Source organism: Pollachius pollachius (genome assembly GCF_949987615.1).
Source record: "Pollachius pollachius genome assembly, chromosome: 9".
Classification (NCBI taxonomy): domain Eukaryota; kingdom Metazoa; phylum Chordata; class Actinopteri; order Gadiformes; family Gadidae; genus Pollachius; species Pollachius pollachius.
In genome coordinates this window covers 11,313,413-11,334,213 of record NC_136942.1, presented here as the reverse complement: position 1 = coordinate 11,334,213, position 20,801 = coordinate 11,313,413, and the positions used below count along the sequence as shown (strand labels likewise).

General features: G+C 49.7%; 1 protein-coding gene across 1 annotated transcript in view; it reads right to left on the bottom strand.

Moving 5' to 3' along the window:
- cadps2 (Ca++-dependent secretion activator 2) overlaps window positions 1-20,801 on the bottom strand; it is a 64,076-nt gene that overhangs the window by 11,626 nt on the left and 31,649 nt on the right. Inside the window, exons 12-19 of the mRNA XM_079743888.1 lie at window positions 19,586-19,725; window positions 15,685-15,872; window positions 9,517-9,618; window positions 7,532-7,595; window positions 7,095-7,218; window positions 5,634-5,734; window positions 3,652-3,808; window positions 2,335-2,476 (exon numbers count right to left, since the gene is read on the bottom strand). Coding sequence (XP_079600014.1) covers window positions 2,335-2,476; window positions 3,652-3,808; window positions 5,634-5,734; window positions 7,095-7,218; window positions 7,532-7,595; window positions 9,517-9,618; window positions 15,685-15,872; window positions 19,586-19,725 — 1,018 coding nt within the window. The remainder of the gene's footprint in view (window positions 1-2,334; window positions 2,477-3,651; window positions 3,809-5,633; window positions 5,735-7,094; window positions 7,219-7,531; window positions 7,596-9,516; window positions 9,619-15,684; window positions 15,873-19,585; window positions 19,726-20,801) is intronic.

Here is a 20,801-nt window from a genome sequence, read left to right as displayed (position 1 = left end):
TCAAACCGGACCAGAGCAGCAGATCACGAGCAAGAGAGCTGACAGTACCACGTCACGCAACACAACGTTAGAGAACCACACGCACACTAACCACACGCACACTAACCAAACTAACCACACGCACACTAACCAAACTAACCACACGCACACTAACCAAACTAACCACACGCACACTAACCACACGCACACTAACCACACGCACAATAACCAAACTAACCACACGCACACTAACCACACGCACACTAACCACACACCAACCACACGCACACTAACCAGGCGCACAGTAACCACACGCACACTTGCCACACTCACACAATAACCACAAAAAAATTATTGGGAGGAGAGAGAAGGAATAGGAGGAGATGGAGATGTTGATGGAGGAAGGAGGAGGAGGAGGAGGGGAAGGAGGAGGAATACGTAGAGGAGCTGGAGGAGGCGAGGTATTTTGCCAGTGAAAAGTGAAATCAAGTTCAATGAGAAAGTGAGGAGCCCATGCAGCATGCTAACGGCTAGCAGGGCCGCTACAGGAATAGCACATGGGTCAGAGGCCCCTGGAGGCCCCCCACGGCCCCCCATACACACGCGGTGTCACAGAGGGGTCCCATCCAGGCGGGCGGAGAGAAGAGGGGCATCTGGGGGAGGGGGGGCAGGCCCGGGAGCCGGGGCAGCGACACGCCCACCAGACTGCTGCTCAGACTCCTGCACGCACGCGCACATTGCCACGACAACCACGCACAGACGGACGGACGGACACGGACGGACAGAAGACGGGAAGAAGTGAAGGAGAGAAGGAGAGAAGGAGGGAAGGGAACGAGTTTTAAGCTGCTTTTCCTGAGCCACTTCGAAACGACGAGAGAGAGAGCGGACATCACCGCGTCGAGACCCTCTGTCGCTACGTCACCGTTGCTACGTCACCGTCGCTACGTCACCGTAGCAATACCCTATGTCGCTACGTCACCGTAGCAACCTCATTGTAGCTACGCCCTGGGTCTCTACCTTCTGGTAGCTATGCCCTGGGTTACTACGTCACCATAGCTACGCCATTGGTTGCTACGTCGCCGTCACTACGTCACTGTGGCTACGTCGCCGTGGCTACGCCCTGGGTTGCTATGTCACCATAGCTACGCCCTGGGTTGCTACGTCACCATCACTATGTCACCGTAGCTACGCCTGGGGAAGCTACGTCACCTAGCCCACACTGCCCCCCCCCGGGTCACGCCCACATCTCTGAGTGTCAAACTACGCGTTGTCACGGCGACCGACGGCTTCCTCAACAGTCGATATAATGTCTGAATATATACATATTATACTATAATATATAATATACTATACTATAAACAATATTGTTTACAATGATATATAATACACAATACTCTAAATTATACAATGCTATATAACATACAATGATATATACAAAACTATACACTATACAATACTACACACTATATCATTTACAATGCTATATAGTATATAATATACAATACTATATAATGTATAATATACAATACTATAAACTATATAATATACAATACTGTACACTATATAAGATACAATACTATATACTCTATGATATACAATACTATATAATATACAATGCTATATACTTTAGAATATAAAATATTATATACTCTATAAGAACAACACTGTACAATAATAATGTTTTATATCATAGTAGAGTATATATTGTTATTATTATACTCTATAATAACACTTTATATTATTATAACACTCAACACAATAATAATAACAACAATATATACTCTTCATAATGTTGTTTATTACAGAGTACATAGTATTATAATACGCTATAATAACAACACTATATACTCTATATTATGTTGTACTTCACAGATTATACAGTGTTATTATAATACTCTGATATCCGACACTGTGATGAGGTGTTGGCAGGTTAACCACAAACCAGAAGGCATTGTTACAGTTTACACACTAACTAGTCCCCCAGTGACACACACACACACACACACACACACACACACACACACACACACACACACACACACACACACACAGACAGACAGACAGACAGACACATCCTCCACACCCCTTCACCCCCCTTTAGAAGACCTCTAAGCGCACACAAACATGATTGGCAGGTTGTGGCGAGGGGGCTTATTTAAGTTGGATAGAGAGTTAGGGGCGTGGCTTACCTCGGTGTGACTGACAGTTAGGGGCGGGGCCTACCTGTGTGAATGAAAATTAGGGGTGGGCTTACCTCAGTGTGACTGGCAGCTAGGGGTGGTGCTAACCTCGGTGTGACTGACAGCTAGGGGCGGTGCTAACCTCGGTGTGACTGACAGCTAGGGGCGGCCTTACCTGACGGACTCCCAGGTCTCGTGCTGGAAGCCGCGGTGGACGCTCTGGGCGATGGACGACTCCATCAGGTCGACGTAGCGCACCACCAGCGGCACGAACACCTGCTGCAGGTGGAGGTGGAACGGCCCGCCACACAGGTGAGCTGCAGGGGGCGGGGCCGGGGAGAGAGACAGGTCACCACGGCCATCAGACAAGGAGAGGAGTGGCGGCGCAGCTGATTGGCTGAAAGGATGGGCGGACCAACCAGCGGAAAAAAACAGCAGGAGCTACGCATAGTACCAGTACTAGTATTAGTAGTATAGTACTAGTATAGTAGTATTAGAGGTAGCAACATACTCATAGTACCAGTACTAGTACTAGTAAGGTAGCATAGTACAAGAAGCACTCGAGGTAGTAACATACTAATTGGACCAGTATTAGTTCTAGTATGGTTATAGGGTTACTAGGGTAATAGTATGGTAATTCTAGCATATACAATATACTAATACTATCAGACAGACAGAGAGACAAACAGGCAGACTGGGTAGCAGACCGGCTGCAGACAGACAGAAAAACCGACAGAGGAGCAGACAGGCTGAGCAGCATACAGGCTGACAGACAGCACTAGTCATCGGGGGAGCGAGGGACTGATGGAGGAGGAGGGAGTCTCTCCGGGCTTCATTAGCTGTAATTCTTCTTCTGCTGCTACATGATTAACAGTAGCCTTTTAGTCCTCCAGAGGACCCTCCCCCGCCCCCACCCCTCTGCCCGCTCCGCCCGCCGTCGCACGGGCCACCAAGTGAGCATTTAGCTCTACCAGCTAAGCTACGGCGTGGGGAAGTGAGAACGCTGAGTGAATGAGCAGCTAGAGTCTGAAGTTATGGAGACTCGACGGCGGGAGAGAAACAAGAAAGTTCATAATCTCTCCCTCTCCCGGCGCCACTCCTGTCAGGAGTTAAATCTCCCTCCTCGTTGCAGAAACCATTTAATAGACGAGAGATCATTTATAGAAACAATTATACGGGAAGTCTGAGTGCCTTCGCTGAGACCCCAGCTCTGCTGTTCCTGTTGTGACAGCCTGAATAATTGCAGGATTAATTACAGCACATGTGTTTATTCTGATTCCTCGCATGATAAAACACACCAGGCTGCTTTCACACTCCGACCTCTGGCCTCTCTCTGCGGAGAGTGGAACACACTCACCTTCTGAGTTTAGTAAGACAGGGGGAAGAGAGAGAGAGAGAGAGAGAGAGGGAGAGGGAGAGGGAGAGAGAGAGAGAGACAGAGAGAGAAAGAGAGGGGGAGAGAGAGGGAGAGAGAGAGAAGGAGAGGTCTTACGGTCTGAGGAGAGGTAGTTGTTGAGGAGTTGGAAGAGGGGGAATGAGTCCCAGCAGTCCACGGGTTGTAGCTGGAGAACGGTGTCCATGTTGGATCTGTAGAGCGACAGGAAGCTCTCTGCATGCTCTGTCATCACATCCGGCCACCAGGAGAACGCCTGCACACTCACACATACCCTCTACTCATTAATTTGCTGATGAAGGTCCATTGTGGACATAGGGCATCAAACCCAGAACGTTTTAGCAGGAAATCAAAAACCCTGACCCCCAAACTATCCACCCCCATGTAGATGTTCACACAAATATACACACACACACAGACACACAAATACGCATACAGTGGTTTTTGTGTGTTAAATGGGATGTATGGAAACAGGGGCAGAGAGGAGAGAGGAGGAGAGGAGAGGAGAGGAGAGCGAAGGGGAGGAGAGAGGAGAGAGAAGGGGAGAGAGGAGAGAGGAGAGGGGAGGAGAGGAGAGGAAAGAGGAGAGGGGAGAGAGTCGCTTCGTAAGTCATTCTTCAGCTCGGGTTCCGGTCGGTTCTCCAGCCCAAGTTGCTTAGCTAGCGTACCTCATGTCGCTAGCTACATCTCCAGTCAACAAAGGCGGCTTAAAGATGCCTTAAGGCTGCTAATGTAGGAGCTACTGACAGCCCAAGGACAACTCTCTCTCCAATCTCTTCAAAAAACATTGAAATATGTTGTGTTGAATAGGAGGCATTGTGAGTTAAAGTTATGATGGTTCAATGCCAGGACTATTGTCCTCCAACAACAGCCTCAGTATGGGACTATTATAAACACTAGGTCTGGTATATTTACTGCACAGCGCCTACAACGCAGGCTGCCCTCAACACCGCCATTTTAGGAGGAGCTCCTGGTAACCATGGTGACACCTTGACCAATAGTAGTCATGCTGACACTCTGATGCCTGTCATGGTGACGGTATGAACACACTGACGGTTGTCATGGTGACAGTATGAACAATCTTATGGTTGTCATGGGGACAGTATGAACATTCTGATGGTTATCATGGGGACAGTAAGAACACTCTGATGGTTGCCATGGTGACTCACCTCTGACCCCTGTCCCCGGAGCAGATAGAGTAGAATCAAATGGTTATTAACAGAACTAGCTTGATATTGTTATTAAACACTCATAACAATTGTACTAATACTGTGTAGTACTGGATCGAAATATCACAATATGCTGGGCATTTGTGTGCGTCTATGTGTGTGTGTGTGTGTGTGTGTGCGCTTGTGTGGATGTATGTGTGTGTGCTTGTGTTAGTGTGTGTGTACGTTTGCGTACAGAGAACCTCAGCGACAACCATGACAGCTGCCCCGTTCTGCTCATTAACACGAGATACACACACAAACACACACACACACACACATACAATGTTGTTGATTGATCAGATTTACACAGAATGGCGTCTGCATATGGACAGTCTATATATGTGTGTCTGTGTGTCAATATGTGTGTATGCGTGTGTGTGTGTGTGTGTGTGTGTATATGCGTGTGTGTGACTATGTGTGTATCTATGTGTGTGTGTCTATGTTTATGGACGCCATACACGTATGTTCTCCTGCGCTCGCTTGGCGTGTGGGCTGAGACTGCGAGAAGAACACACACACACAGACAGACACACACACACACACACGTTTCTAATTTGAAAGGCGTGCATCCAAAGGGTTGCTTTAAATAGAAACACGTTCATTCATGAAGACATGTCTCTCTTCTCTCCCTCCTCCTCCTCCTCCTCCTCCTCCTCCTCCTCCTCCTCCCCTCTCCTCTCACGTTCAGACCTGCAGTCTGCATGTCCTGATCAGAGACCCTTTGGTACCGATGGACACAAATCTTTATTAATCACTTCATCCCATAATTTACAAACATCCGACAGCCAGAACAATATCCTAAACACTTCCTGTTTCTGACGTGGGCCCAGCTGTCCTGTTATTGGACGGGATGGACCAATGGGGCGTTACCTCGGCGTGGTGCTCCTCATTCTGCTGCAGCACCTCGATGCACAGCTCCCCCAGGCGCAGCAGGTCCTCCAGCCGCCTCTCCCTGGGGACCTCTGCCTCCACTGGGGGTCCAGCAACCCAGGTTAGCATCCTAGCCTAGCTTTAGCATAGCTGCTAGCATCCCCACCTAGCATTAGCATAGCTGCTAGCATCCCCACCTAGCGTTAGCAGAGCTGCTAGCATCTAGCATAGCCATAAGCACTTGTATAGTGAGTAGCGACCGTATAGTGAGAAGTGAGCGTATTGTGAGCGTATAGTGAGGCATTAGCGTATAGTGAGTAGTGAGCGTATTGTTAGCATATAGTGAGTAGTGAGCGTATTGTGAGCGTATAGTGAGGCATTAGCGTATAGTGATTAGTGAGCGTATTGTTAGCATATAGTGAGTAGTGAGCGTATTGTGAGCGTGTAGTGAGGAGTGAGCGTATAGTGAGTAGTGAGCGTATTGTGAGCATATAGTGGGTAGTGAGCATGTAGTAAGCGTACAGTGAGTGAAGTGAGTAGTGATTTTATAGTGAGGAGTGAGCGTATAGTGAGCAGGGAGCGTATAGTGAGGGTATACTGAGCGGTGAGTGTATAGTGAGCATATATTGTGGAGTGCGTATAGCGAGTACTGAGCGTATTGTCGTGTTCTTGAAGAAAGTAGTTCAATCCGGGTCGCTTTTAACTCACTTTATTTGTTTAAGTATTTCGGTATGGTAACTATGAAGCAAAAGGAGGGAATTGTATTCAACACGCGTGGAGAGAAATACCGCAGAGCTATCTTACAGCCCCGGGGGTCTTTCCCCGGGGCTCTGAACGGGTCTGCCACATGTCTCTGACCTCATCTGACTCCCGCTCCCCGTTTGTATCAAGTAGGCGTGGCCTATGTGAAGTAGGCGTGGCCTATGTGACGTATTGGCTCTGGCTTCCTCACCTGTCTAAAGGTGCTGCCATCTGTGGCTGGAGTAGTTAATGCAGCTTGCATGTTGCGTCCTGCTCCGCCTGTGGCTATGTATAGTAATTACAGCTTATGTTTGATCCTGTCCCTTGTGGCTATGTGGGGGCAGCTTGTGTACTTAAAATACGTAACAGTATAGTGAGTGAAGAGAGTAGTGTTGTATAGTGGGGAGTGAGCATATAGTTAGCATTGAGCTCATAGTGAGTGTATAGTGAGCATATAGTGAGTAGTGAGCGTAAAGTGAGCAGTTAGAGTATAATGAGTAGGGAGCGTATAGTGAGCATATAGTGAGTAGTGAGGGTATAGTGAGGAGTGAGCGTATAGTGAGTGTAGAGTGAGTACTGAGCGTATAGTAAGGAGTGAGCGTATAATGAGTAGGGAGCGTATAGTGAGCATATAGTGAGTAGTGAGCGTATAGTGAGGAGTGAGTGTATAGTGAGCTTATTGTGAGCATATAGTGAGCGTAGAGTGAGAAGTGAGCGCACCATGGATCTGTGCATACTGAACCAGCTCAGAGTAGTTGATGTGAGCGGCTTTCTCCAGACACGCCCGGACCAGCTCCCTCATCTCCTCCGGAGGGACGGGGGTGGTGATGTCCTTCATCAAAGCCTGGCACACGCCCACAATCACCATCATCATCATAGACAACGTGAGACCTTTGACCCCTCCACCTCCCCTGAAACCCACCTCAACATCCTGTTTCACCAGGAAATGACTCATAGCTCGGGTGTGATGTCGTTTCCCTTTTAACAAATGATGTGCCTCCAGTCACTGGAGATAAGGCGAGACACTGACTGAATGTTTTGTTGTAGTGTTAATGTGTCCATGTTATCTCATGTCTCCCTCCCTCCCCCTATCTCCCACTCTCCCTCCCTCTCTGTGGGAACAAAGGAGGCGTGTTGGGGGTGAGGGGGCTCCTCACCCGCTCTTGGAGGGACAGCGTGGCTCTCAGCGCTCCATCTGGCCGTCCGAAGGGGAAGCAGTACCTGAGGAGGAGGAGGAGGAGAAGAGGCAGAGCTCAAGGACGACTTCATCACAGAGGGGGAGGGGGGAGGGCAGGAGGAGGAGGGGCAGGGGGAGGAGGAGTGGGGTGGAGAGGGGCAGGAGGAGGAGGGGGAGGAGGAGGAGGAGGGGTAGGAGGAGGAGGAGGCGCGGGGGAAACACACCTTGGGCTCGGCTGTCAACAGATGGCTGTATTATTTTATCTAATTACACCGCCGGCTTGGAGGGGAGGGGGAGGAGGGAGGAAGGGGGAGGAGAAGGGGAAGCAGAGGAGGAGGGGTGGAGAAGGAGGGGTATGTTTTTAATGAAGCACGGAGGAGCAAGTTGTTGAACAAAGTGAATGTTCCTATAAACCAGGGGATGAGGCTGCTGGCTTCTGACTCAACACCTCCTCCATACCTCCCTACCTCCTCCCTACCTCCTCCCTACCTCCTCCCTACCTCCATACCTCCTCCATACCTCCTCCCTACCTCCTCCCAACGGCACAGCGCTGTGGTCCTCCTACCTTCTGCATCTTCTCAACTGGCTTTTGGTTTTTATCATTTTTTATTTTTTTATAAATTGATTTGATAATTTAATTTAATTTTCTACCCTCCCTTCATGATACATATGATTTATTTAAAATGCGTATTTTATGTATTTATGATATGTTTATGTGTACAAGATATGTATTTTTAAAAAATGTAAGCTGTTTGAGGGGGATAACGTTACTCTCTGATAGAGAGTAGACAGAGAGCACCCTGAAAGTGCTTGGCACTTGGTTCTATGAACATCCTTACTGAAAAGACAGCAATATATTGTTGTTTCTCTTTCTTCTGACAAATATACTTATTAAAGTCACTTTGGATAAAAGCATCTGCTAAATGCCCTAAATGTAAAATGTTAATAACATTCAACAATCCTAAAGATGAATTCCAAGATAATAAACAAAGGTTAACTTCAAAATGTGAACGTATTTGTAGTGAAACAATAGCGAGCTTTAAGAGCACTTCACCAACTCCTGAGGAGGAGCCAGGCTAAACCAACAGATCACAGAGTCTCATGTTAGCAGGATCCTGTCTATTGTCCCCAGCAGAGAGACCTGCTGGACCCCTCTCCCCCCTCCTCCCCAACACCAGGGGCCCTGGAGGGGCCAGTGGAGGGCCCTCCAGGGCCTGTTGTTTCTGAGTTCCATACTCCCAGGACCAGCGGTGGGGAGCGGCAATTAGCCATGGTGTCTCTACCGCTAGTGTCTCTACCTCTGGTATCTCCACCTCTATCTCTGGTATCTCTACCTCTGGATCCTCTGGTATCTCTACCTCCGCTATCTCTGGTATCTCCACCTCAGGTATCTCCACCTCAGGTATCTCTACCTATGGTATCTCCACCGCTTGCATCTTCACCTCTGGTATCTCCATCTCTTGCATCTCTTTCTCTGGTATCTCTATCTCTGGTACCTTTGATATCTATAACTCTGGTATCTCTATCTCTGGTACCTCTGGTATCTCTACCTCTGGTATCTCAAGTATCTCTATCTCTGGTATCTCAAGTATCCGTTATCTCTGGTATCTCTACCTCTGGTATCTCCATATCTGGTATATCTACCTCTGGTATCTCCATCTCTTGTATCTCTCTCTGGTACCTCTATCTCTGGTATCTCTATCTCTGGTACCTCTGGTATCTCCATCTCTGGTATCTCTATCTCTGGTACCTCTGGTATCTATCTCTGGTATCTCTAGTATCTCTACCTCTGGCATCGCTACCTCCGGTATCGCTACCTCTGGTACCTCTACCTCTGGTACCTCTACCTCTGGTATCTCCACCTCTGGTATCTCCCTCTCTTGATTCTCCTTCTCTGATGAAGGGTTATGGTGGTTGCTATGGTTGCCAGGGTGTAGTGATGGAGTAGGGGGCTGCTATGGTTACCTGAAGTGTGTGATCTGGTCCTGGAGCAGAGTCATGAGGCGCAGCCTGATGACCTCAAACTGCTGCTTCTCCTGCAGGGTCACTGTGGACACCCCATCTGGCCTGGGGAAACCCACACACACACATACATACACACGCCTGTTGTCAAGGTACCCCAACACACAAACACACACATAGATAGTATACATACATACGCACACCTGTTGTCAAGGTAACCACACAACCACACGATAGTGAGGGTGGTGAGAGTGAGGGTATTGAGAGTGAGCATGGTGAGAGTGAGGGTGGTGAGAGAGAGCGTGGTGAGAGTGAGGGTGGTGAGAGAGAGTGTGGTGAGAGTGAGGCTGGTGAGAGAGAGTGGTGAGAGTGAGGGTGGTGAGAGAGAGTGTGGTGAGAGTGAGGGTGGTGAGAGAGAGTGTGGTGAGAGTGAGGGTGGTGAGAGTGGTGAGAGTGAGGGTGGTGAGAGTGAGCATGGTGAGAGTGAGGCTGGTGAGAGTGAGCGCAGTGACTCTGGAGGGAACACAAAGAGAAGCTGATGGAGGAGAGCTTCATTAAGGCCCCTCCCAGGTCCTCAATAGCACTCTGGCAGGAAGGGAAAATGCAATCAGCCCCTGCGCCAGCAGCCTTGACTTCCGAGGCATCTAAAGAATGAAGTGGCCTCTCCAACACGATGCGAGGGGGTTGTTAATGACTCGTTCTTCTCCTTAAACGCCTCCCATTGGCTGCAACGCCCACAGCAGAAACAAACCCACACCTCTTGTGAGAGTTTAGCCCTGATGAGCCCACGGCCGCAAAACAAACGCACCTCTTGTGAGCCCTGAGTGACAGGCCCACAAAGCGCCATGACGCGCCGGAGCGAGGGTCGGAGGAGAGGAGGGTGGACCAGTGGAGGAAATGGAGGTGGATCGGTGGGTGGAGCACTGGGTGGAGGAGATGGAGCTCTTCTGATGGCCTCTCATCAGGCCAACTCTCACCTCCCCCTAATAATCATATTCACAACCGCTGATAATAACAACCTCATGAGGATCCCTCCTCCACTCAGGGCCCCGGCCTCAGAGGGGACTCCCCTGGCCTCAGAGGGGTCTCCCATCGGCCTCAGAGGGGTCTCCCCCCGCGGGACAAAGGGGGGGCTCTGTTTTGTGTGTCCAACATCAGGGGTTCTCCTCGCTGTCCTCTACAGCCAAAAGGCCTGGAGAGGAGGCTAGTTAGCAGAACTCCTACACCTCCTCTCTCTTGTTCCCTCAATCTGTCACTCCACTCAGCGCCCCTCTCCCCCCCTCCTCCTCTCCCCCCTCGGCGAGCACCAGTTAACCGGGAGGAGCAGGGACTGGTGGAGGAGGTGGGGCCGGGGCTTTCATGTGCGCTGAAAGGAGAGTGGGGCCTGAATACAACGAGGACAGCAGAACAAGCCCTTTTGTCTCCTAATCCCACACTTCACACACTCCCACCTTGACCCGCGTCCTCGTTACCGACACACAAAGCTCACAAAGCCCAGGTCTGCTCCTCGGCCGTTGTCAGCCGCCGAGCGAGAGCCATCCTCTCCCTGTGCCTCGTCTTGACTGAGGCCTTTCTGGAGGAACTCACTTGGTACACTCATGGGTGGCGGGTTGGCCGCCGGCCAGGGGCTACCATAACGTCAGAGAGAGAAATAACCAGCGCAGCCTCTTTCACAACTCCACACTCTTTATGTCAATAACATGCAGCACACTGCCAATTGCATCCATCATGTCTGTGCTGTTGACATGAGCTGCTACTCTTGTTTTGTCTACAGCCGTGTTCTGTGTGCTTCTGATATGAATGTTTTAGTCTTTACTCCCTGCTCCTTTCCAAAAGTTAACCGGCGGGTTAATAAAGTGCTTGAGGAGAGTGTGGGTCCGTGTGTCCAGTAGTTAACCGGCGGGTTAATAAAGTGCTTGAGGAGAGAGTGGGTCTGTCTGCATCGCTGCTGCACGCTGCGGGCGGCAGCTGTGTTGCCATCTCAGACACATTGTTGCTGCTAAATGAAGCGATGCAGCACAGCGACACGCACACACAGACACACACAGACACACACAGACACACGCACACACAACCAGGCACACACACAGAGCCAGGCATACAGGAACACACCTCCACACACACTGCCCAGCGTCATGCACACACACACACACACACACACACACACACACACACACACATACAGCCACTCGCACACCTAACTTGGCACTGCGCCCAGTGTGTCCTGGCAGTAGGGCTAGGAGGTAGGGCTAGGAGGTAGGGCTAGGATGTAGGGCTAGGAGGTAAGGTTATGAGGTAGGGTTAAGATTGGGCTAGGAGGTAGGGCTAGGAGGTAGGGTTAGGAGGTAAGGTTATGAGGTGGGGTTAAGATTGGGTTAGGAGGTAGGGCTAGGAGGTAGGGCTAGGAGGTAGGGCTAGGATGTAGGGCTAGGAGGTAGTGCTAGGAGGTAGGGCTAGGAGGTAAGGTTATGAGGTAGGGTTAAGATTGGGTTAGGAGGTAGGGCTAGGAGGTAGGGTTAGGAGGTAAGGTTATGAGGATGGGTTAGGATTGGGCTAGGAGGTAGGGCTAGGAGGTAGGGCTAGGAGGTAGGGGTAGGAGGTAGGGCTAGGAGGTAGGGCTAGGAGGTAGGGTTAGGAGGTAGGGCTAGGAGGTAGGGCTAGGAGGTAGGGCTTGGAGGTAGGGTTATGAGGTAGGGCTAGGAGGTAGGGCTAGGAGGTTGGGTTATGAGGTAGGGCTAGGAGGTAGGGCTAGGAGGTAGGGTTATGAGGTAGGGCTAGGAGGTAGGGCTAGGAGGTAGGGTTAGGAGGTAGGGTTATGAGGTAGGGCTAGGAGGTAGGGTTAGGAGGTAGGGCTAGGAGGTAGGGCTAGGAGGTAGGGCTAGGAGGTAGGGCTAGGAGGTAGGGCTATGAGGTAGGGTTACAGAGTCAATCTAGAACGTAGGTGTAGGGTTGGGAGCAGGACGAGGTGGAGGTGGAGGGTGGAGGACGAGGTGGCGGATGAGGAGGTGGAGGAGGAAGTGGTGGATGAGGAGGTGGAGGAGGAGTTGGAAGAGGAAGTGGCGGATGAGGAGGTGGAGGCGGTGGAGGAGGAGGAGGTGGTTCTGTCGCCGGGCTCCGTCCGGGCGCTCAGAGCGATGAGACGAGCGGGGAGGGGAGTCGGCTTGTGATTGGCAGGTGACGGGGTGGGTTGGTGGCGGGGGAGGGAGGGGAGTAAAGCGCTCCTGTCACATCCTGTGTGCGCGTGTCACATCCTGTGTGTGTGCGATCTGGACGGAGAGGCTCTGGAAGGATGGGAGCTGACAGGTGAGAGGAGACGGAGCTCTGCCCTGAGGGGGGGATCACACACCTGGATAGACACACACACACACACACATAGAAACACACAAACACACACACACACACACACAAACCCATGGAAACACGCAAACACAAACACACACACACACACACACAAACAAATAGAAACACACAAACACACACACACACAAGTGCACGCAAACACACGCACACACACACAGTAGAACCAGGACTATATGGTTTATCATGATAGTCTAGTGGTCAGGGTGTTTAAGTCCCAGCTTAAAAGGTTCTGGGTTCAATCCCCAATGTTCACATTCAACCTGTAGTCATCCTACAGCAAGATGCCCCCTAACCCCTACCTGCTCCTTGACACCTGTCTCTGTACTGTCTAACCCCTGCCTGCTCCTTAATGACCTGTCTCTGTACTGTCTAACCCCTGCCTGCTCCTTAATGACCTGTCTCTGTACTGTCTAACCCCTACCTGCTCCTTGATACCTGTCTCTGTACTGTCTAACCCCTACCTGCTCCTTGATACCTGTCTCTGTACTGTCTAACCCCTGCCTTCTCCTTAATGACCTGTCTCTGTACTGTCTAACCCCTACCTGCTCCTTAAGGACCTGTCTCTGTACTGTCTAACCCCTACCTGATCCTTAGACCTGTCTCTGTACTGTCTAACCCCTACCTGATCCTTAGACCTGTCTCTGTACTGTCTAACCCCTACCTGACCCTTAGACCTGTCTCTGTACTGTCCAACCCCTACCTGATCCTTAGACCTGTCTCTGTACTGTCTAACCCCTACCTGATCCTTAGACCTGTCTCTGTACTGTCTAACCCCTACCTGATCCTTAATGACCTGTCTCTCTACTGTCTAACCCCGACCTGTTCCTTACTGTGTAGTGGATTGAAGGCTCTACTGAATGCCTCCATGGTAATAACAGCAGTAGTGTAAGCAGATGTTCATGTTTAGGGGTGGACAGATCTTCTCAACTGACAAAAAGCCAACCCCCCCCCCTTCGTTAGGTGAACCATCCTGCTCTCTAATTGGCTAAATGAACCATCCTCCTCTCTAATTGGCTAAATGAGGAGACAAAGAGCTCAGGCACAGATGCTAGTGATTAGCGCGACACAGTACAAGTGCAGGGTAATGCAGAATTTAGACTGCTAACAAGTGGCTATCGCTAGGCTAGGCTCTACCTCTCCCTTGCTCTCTCCAAAGTCAATTATAAATATTGTGAAATGTAAAATCATAAATCTTAAACCTCTTGTTAATGTTGTAAATGGAAGCATGTTTTCAGTGTTTACATGAGATCATCAGGTCACCTGACGGTAGAGTCATCAGATCACACCAACCAACCATGATAGTGTTTATGCTCCCGATGTGAACACAACTTTGTCACCTCCTTTCTGAGCATCATTAATTCCATCTTCCCATGTTTTAGTTGATCTGCATGTCTTCCACAGAAAATAACTTGAGATTATCGAAAACGCAAAGGCCTGTAATTGTTGTTCCTAGAAGTGATCTGTTCAGTTGTCATGCAGAAGCTGAAGTTACAATTACAATTAGGGCATTTAGCAGACGCTTTTATCCAAAGCGACTTACATCGGTTAATATACACATTGACACACCGAAGGCAGAGTCAACCATGCAAGGCGACAGCCAGCTCGTCAGGAGCAGTTAGGGTTACGTGTCTTGCTCAGGGACACATCAACACTCAGCTAGGAGGAGCAGGGGATCGAACTAGTGACCTTTCGGTTACAAGCCAACTGCTCTACCTCCTGAGCTAAGCCGACCCAAGCGAAGTTCCAACGATATAAATATTCGCTCCCAACAGACCACTGCTGGAGGACTGGAGGTGGGCACCTCATGTTGGTCCTCTCATCTATTCCTGGATGAAGACTTAAACGCACTAACAGCAGACCCGCTGTTTGTTTTTGTCTTCATTTACCTTCTGATTCTTATTTTGTCAAATGTATTTTTTTCATTTATTTGAGAAGTTCTGAATCCAGTTAAAGAACAATCAGTCACTCATCGTAAAGTGTGACTTATCTTGAAGAAGAAGTATAATAATATTACTGCTGGATGACTGAATCTGTTATGAGGCCGACTCTGATCTGGTGTACGGAGGAAATAATCACGGGAGGCTTTCTAACACTTCCTCTTGAGGGTTCACACGTTCCATCGCACACATTTAGCACCCAGCAACATTACAGAGAGCCAATAGGAACACAGCTCTGCTCAACCCAGCCAATCCCTGCTCAGCTCCTGCAAATGCAGGGAGCAAGTTCAAGTTCAGAAATTCGTGATTTATTTTCAAGAATAAAAATGGTTCAAAAATCAATCAGTCTATATCTATCTGAAGATCTATCTATATCTAAGTCTGTCTGTAAATACAGTACATTTAAATCTATCTTTAGTTAAATCTATATTTAATTATCTATCTGTAGATATATCCAACTATCGATCTCTAGATATCACTATATATAAATGTATACATATCTATATCTATTTATCAATAGATATTTCTATATGTAAATGTAGATATATTTATCTATCTATCGATATATATCTATATATACGTGGGTGTCTGTGTGTCTGCGTGCGTGTGTGTGTGCATGTGTGTTACCGGTTGCCGTGCGTTCGTGTTACCGGTTGCCGTGTGTGTGTTTCTGTGTGCGTGCGTTTTTCCGGTTGCCTTTGTGTGTGTGTGTGTGTGTGTGTGTGTGTGTGCATGCGCGCTCGTGCGTGCGTGTGTGCTTGCTGTTACCGGTAGCCGGGTGTGTGTGGTGTTACCGGTTGCCTTTTGTGTGTGTGTTACCGGTTCCCGTGTGTGTGTGTTACCGGTTGCCGTGTGTGTGTGTGCGTGGTGTTACCGGTTGCCGTGTATGTGGGAGGAGCAGAAGGCGTAGCTGTAGTGCAGCAGGGTGGCGTCCACCAGCGCGCTGCTCTCTGCGTACTCCATCAGCTCCGTCAGGTAGGTGAGGTGGCGCTGGCAGCCACGCACGCCGTAGCGCGCGCAGTACTCATCTAACACAAACACCTGGCCGGGGCTGAACCAGCCCTGCACACACACACACACACACACACACACACACACACACACACACACACACACACACACACGTTAATACAGACATACAAATACACACACACACATTAAAATACACACCAACACACATTGTTATACAAACACGCACACACTCACACATTAAAATCCAAACACACATGTATGTACACAAGCACACATACACAGACGTATACACAAACACGCACGCACACACACACACATATAGAGACACACATACACGTATACAGACACACACACATACAGACACACACATATACAGACGTTAACACACAAATATATACACACACACACACACACACAAACCCGTGCACACGGACAGACATACCCGTGCACACACACTCAAAGAGACATATACAAACACACACATATACAGACAGAAACACACACTCACATGTTAAACTGATCTTTCCATTTCTACAAATGTATAGTATATATCAATACACACACATATATATATTTAAGATTATTATTTATATTAAATATACATAAATATTAAATAAATATATATGAGAGAGACAGAGAGAGAGACAGAGAGAGACAGAGACAGAGACAGAGACAGAGAGAGACAGTGACAGAGAGAGACAGAGAGAGGCAGAGACAGAGCGAGAGAGAGAGAGAGAGAGAGAGAGAGAAAGAGAGATGGTTTCCAGTTATTTATTGGAGCGTTACACTGAACGGTTTCCGACACCCCGGGGGGGCAGAAGAAGAGAAAACTGAAAAAAATAAAAAGTTGTTGCAGGAATAATCTCGTTCCAGCATTTAAACCGCGGGGGTCAGAGGTTAACCCGTCAACATTAAATGCGTCGGGAGAGAGGGGGAGGGAGGGAGGAAGCAGGGGGGGGGGGGGGGTCTGGCAGGCGCTTGGGAGACAATAAGGTGAGAAACGGAGGGATCTTCATTAGTCAACCCATCGCGCCGGTAATCACTAAATTAGGCATGAAACTTACAAGGCTAATTAAGATTCCTGGTGGAAGCAACATTAGCACATTAGCACCTTGGCTGTGATTCCCCCCCCCCCCCCCCCCACCCACTCCTGCTTTAAGACAACTGACAAACCGCATCCTTATCCCCCTGGTTAAAGATCTACATTCCCGCGCATTCAAACGCTTATTTCCTCCTCTAGTCCACCGGCGGAGCGGAGTAGTCCGCCATCAGACTCCAGCCGCCCGCCCTGGCCCTCGCTCTGTTTCATGTGGGCTACGCCGTTCCGGCTTATGGGCTCGTCCCGAGCCTGTGTACGGGAGTTAGAATAACATATCCGTCTCTGTTTCCTCCTCAGGGCCGGGCAGGTCCTCCTCAGACCGGCTCCTCCTAAGGCCCGGGTGTATGGAGGAGCAGGTTTGTGGAGGAGCAGGTTGAGGAGGAGCCGGTCTGAGGAGGCCGAGCTGCTCTCTGAGGTCCCGCTCGCCGCATTCTCCACGCTGCGGTCTGGACGAGGACGGTGTTGTTGTTCTGAGGAGAACAGCCTCCTGCCTCGCCTGTCATCGCTGGCTTCAGCTTGTTCATTTATTCGTCTTCTGTCTCCTCATCTCCGGGAGCGAGGAGCTATTAATATCACACCAGCGCGGCGTCAACAGACAAGATGTTCGTCTGCGACAAACAGATGGCGAGCTCCGGACTTGGCTGCGTCCGCTCAATTAGCGCCTAACGAGCTGGCTGCCTCGTTAGTGCTGCCAGTTGCGCATGTAGCGCTGTCAGGGAGCGTGCGGTCAGCTAGCCGGAACCAGCTAACCAAACCAGCTCACCAAACCAGCTATCCAAATCAGCACACCAAACCAGCTATCCTGAACCAGCAAATCAAACCAGCTAACCAAACCAGTTCGCCAAACCAGCGCACCAATCTAGCTCACCTTAACCAGCTCACCAAACTACCTAACCAAACCAGCTAACCTTAACCTGCTAATCAAACCAGCTGACCAAACCAGTTCGCCAAACCTGCTCACCAATCTAGCTCAACTTAACCAGCTCACCAAACTACCTAGCCAAACCAGCTAACCTGAACCTGCTAACCAAACCAGCTAACCTGGAGCTGCTAACCTGAACTAGCTCACCTTAACAAGCTAACCAAACCAGCTTACCTGAACCAGCTAACCTTAAGCTGCTTACCCAAAATAGCTAACCTGAACCAACTTGCCATAACTATCTAATGTAAACAGCCTGTCAGAACTAGCTAACCTGAACCAGCAACATAATCATTAATCATCCTAACTGGTTAACTGGCTAAATTAAAATTTGTGCTAGATAACTTAATCTTTGCATTCTTTTCCACCAATCAGCCAATCAGAACCCCTGACTCATGGTCCTCTCACCCCGTTAGCTCAACTAATTCACATTTATCAACAAGTCTCTACTTTGATCCTCTCCATTGTTCTTTCCAATTAGCTTAATACGAATATCTTAATTTCTCATAATACCAAGATTGCATTCCTAATTAAAACCAAGCCATGAATTCTTTATTCATAAAAGCCAAATGTATTTATTTCACTGCTGTGTTGTAGGGCATTATGAAACTAATACTGATGGTAAATAGAGATTATTATCTTTGAAGTAGCAACTCTGGTAGTACTCTCTGAAGTACTAACACCTGTAGTCCCTGGGAAGTACTAACACTTGTAGTACTCTGAAGTACTAACAATTGTAGTACTCTTTGAAGTACTAAGACTTCAAGTGTTAATACTTCCCAGAGTACTACAAGTCTTAGTACTTCAAAGAGTACTACAATGTTAGTACTCTGGGAAGTACTAACACATGTTATACTCTGAAGTACTAACACTTGTAGTCCTCTGAATTGCTAACACTTGTTGTACTCTGTGAAGTATTACCCCTTGTATTAGGCCTAGATCGTTTCTGAGTACTGGATTCTTCAGTTATTGGGTGTCCCTGTGTCTGGGTCCCCCCATCCATAGCAGAGGCCCCTGGCCCCTCCTCCCTCACCCTGGCCCCTCCAGCAGAGACCCCTGGTCAGGCTGGGGTCAGGGTTGTTTGGGACGGTATTGATTAGCACGTTCATCCCTTCGATTTGTGTGAGAGAGAACATCAGACATCTGTCGTCTCCCACGCAGCCTGCAGCCCCATTATCCCGCTGACCAGGCCGGGCTAATAGTATGCTAAACAGGCCATGCCAACAGTGTGGAGAGTATAATAAGAGAGCTAACTAGGCTAGGCTAACAGAATATAAAGTAAGATGAAAGAGCTAACTAGGCTAGACTAACCAAAAATATAGTAAAGTAAAAGAGCCAACTGGGCTAGGCTAACATATTACATGGTAAAGTTAAGAGCTAACTATATTCTAACCAAATATATGGTCAAGTAAAATAGCTAACTGGTTTCCATTTGTGGGCCCACTAGTGTGTTCTGGTGTTCTAATAAACTCAGAGAGTCCGGTCCTGTTAGGACCTGAGACCCAGAGAGTCCGGTCCTGTTAGGACCTGAGACCCAGAGAGTCCGGTCCTGTTAGGACCTGAGACCCCAGAGTCCGTTCCTGTTAGGACCTGAGACCCAGAGAGTCCGGTCCTGTTAGGACCTGAGACCCCAGAGTCCGGTCCTGTTAGGACCTGAGACCCAGACACCCTGGTCCTGTTAGGACCTGAGACCCAGAGAGTCTGGTCCTGGTAGGACCTTTTGGCTAGGATCAGACCAGGGTCCTGGCCCCGGGTCCGGTCGGGGGTCACTGCGGGGGTCTCTACCAGGCAGGAGTAGGAGTCGTCCATGCGGTGGCGGAGGGTGAGTCTCTGCAGCGTGGTGAAGAGCGCTGCATGGTCCGACTCACACGGGTCTGCAGCCACCAGCGCCTCCACGCCCTGCTGCCGCGGGACAGGGTCCGCACCTGGAGCAGAGACACACACACACACACACACGCACACACAGACACACATATACACACACACACACACAGATATAAACACACAGACACACGTATACACACAAACACGCAGAGAACAGACAGAAACAAACACAGAACACCCACACACACACACACACACACACACACACACAGAGGAAGGAGTGTGTTTAGCGGCTGGAAGTTGTGCGCTTCCTGTCCTCCAACACGTCTTCACACAGCCTTCGCGCCTGGCCCGCCTCGGCCCCGCCTTGTGAATACTAACTGGCCCGCCGCTCTGTTTTGGCGCCGTTGGCGTTTGGCGTTCGTGGTAAACATGTCCCACCTACGTTGGCGCCGCGCCGCTGTGAAACACAACGCTACAGCGAGGCGCTAGCGGGGGCGGAGTCAGTGCTCCACACGCTACGCTGTGAAGGGAAACACAGCGCCGCCCACAGCACCACCCGCAACAGCACCACTTCCCAACAGCACCTGCATGCAGAACAGCACCGCCCGCACCATCCGTAACAACACCACCCATAGCAACGCCCACAGCAACAACCACAGCACCGCCCGCAGCACCACCTCTCCACAACACCACCCATAGCAACGCCCACAGCAACACCCACAGCACCGCCCGCAGCACCACCTCTCCACAACACTACCCATAGCAACGCCCACAGCAACACCCACAGCACCGCCCGCAGCACCACCTCTCCACAACTCCACCCAGAAGCACCACCCACAGCACCACCAGGCAGCACCTGCCTGCAGCCTCGGCCTAGCTCACACAGATGCATCAGAAAATAGAGTGGTGAAATAGCTTTTAGAGAGGAAGAGGAGGAGGAGGAAGGTGGAGTGAGAGAAGAAGGAAGTAGGAGTAGGTAGAAGGAGTAGGAGGAAGAAAATGAGGAGAAAGGAGGAGGAGGAAGAAGAGGAAAAGGAAGAGGAGGAAGGAGGAAGAAGGAGTAGGAGAAGGAGGAAGAGGAGGAGGAGGAAGGAGTAGAAGGAGGAGGAAGGGGATGGTTTGGTTGGAGAGCGAGTGGTTGGCGACCGCAGGTACTCGGCACACGGCGCTCCGA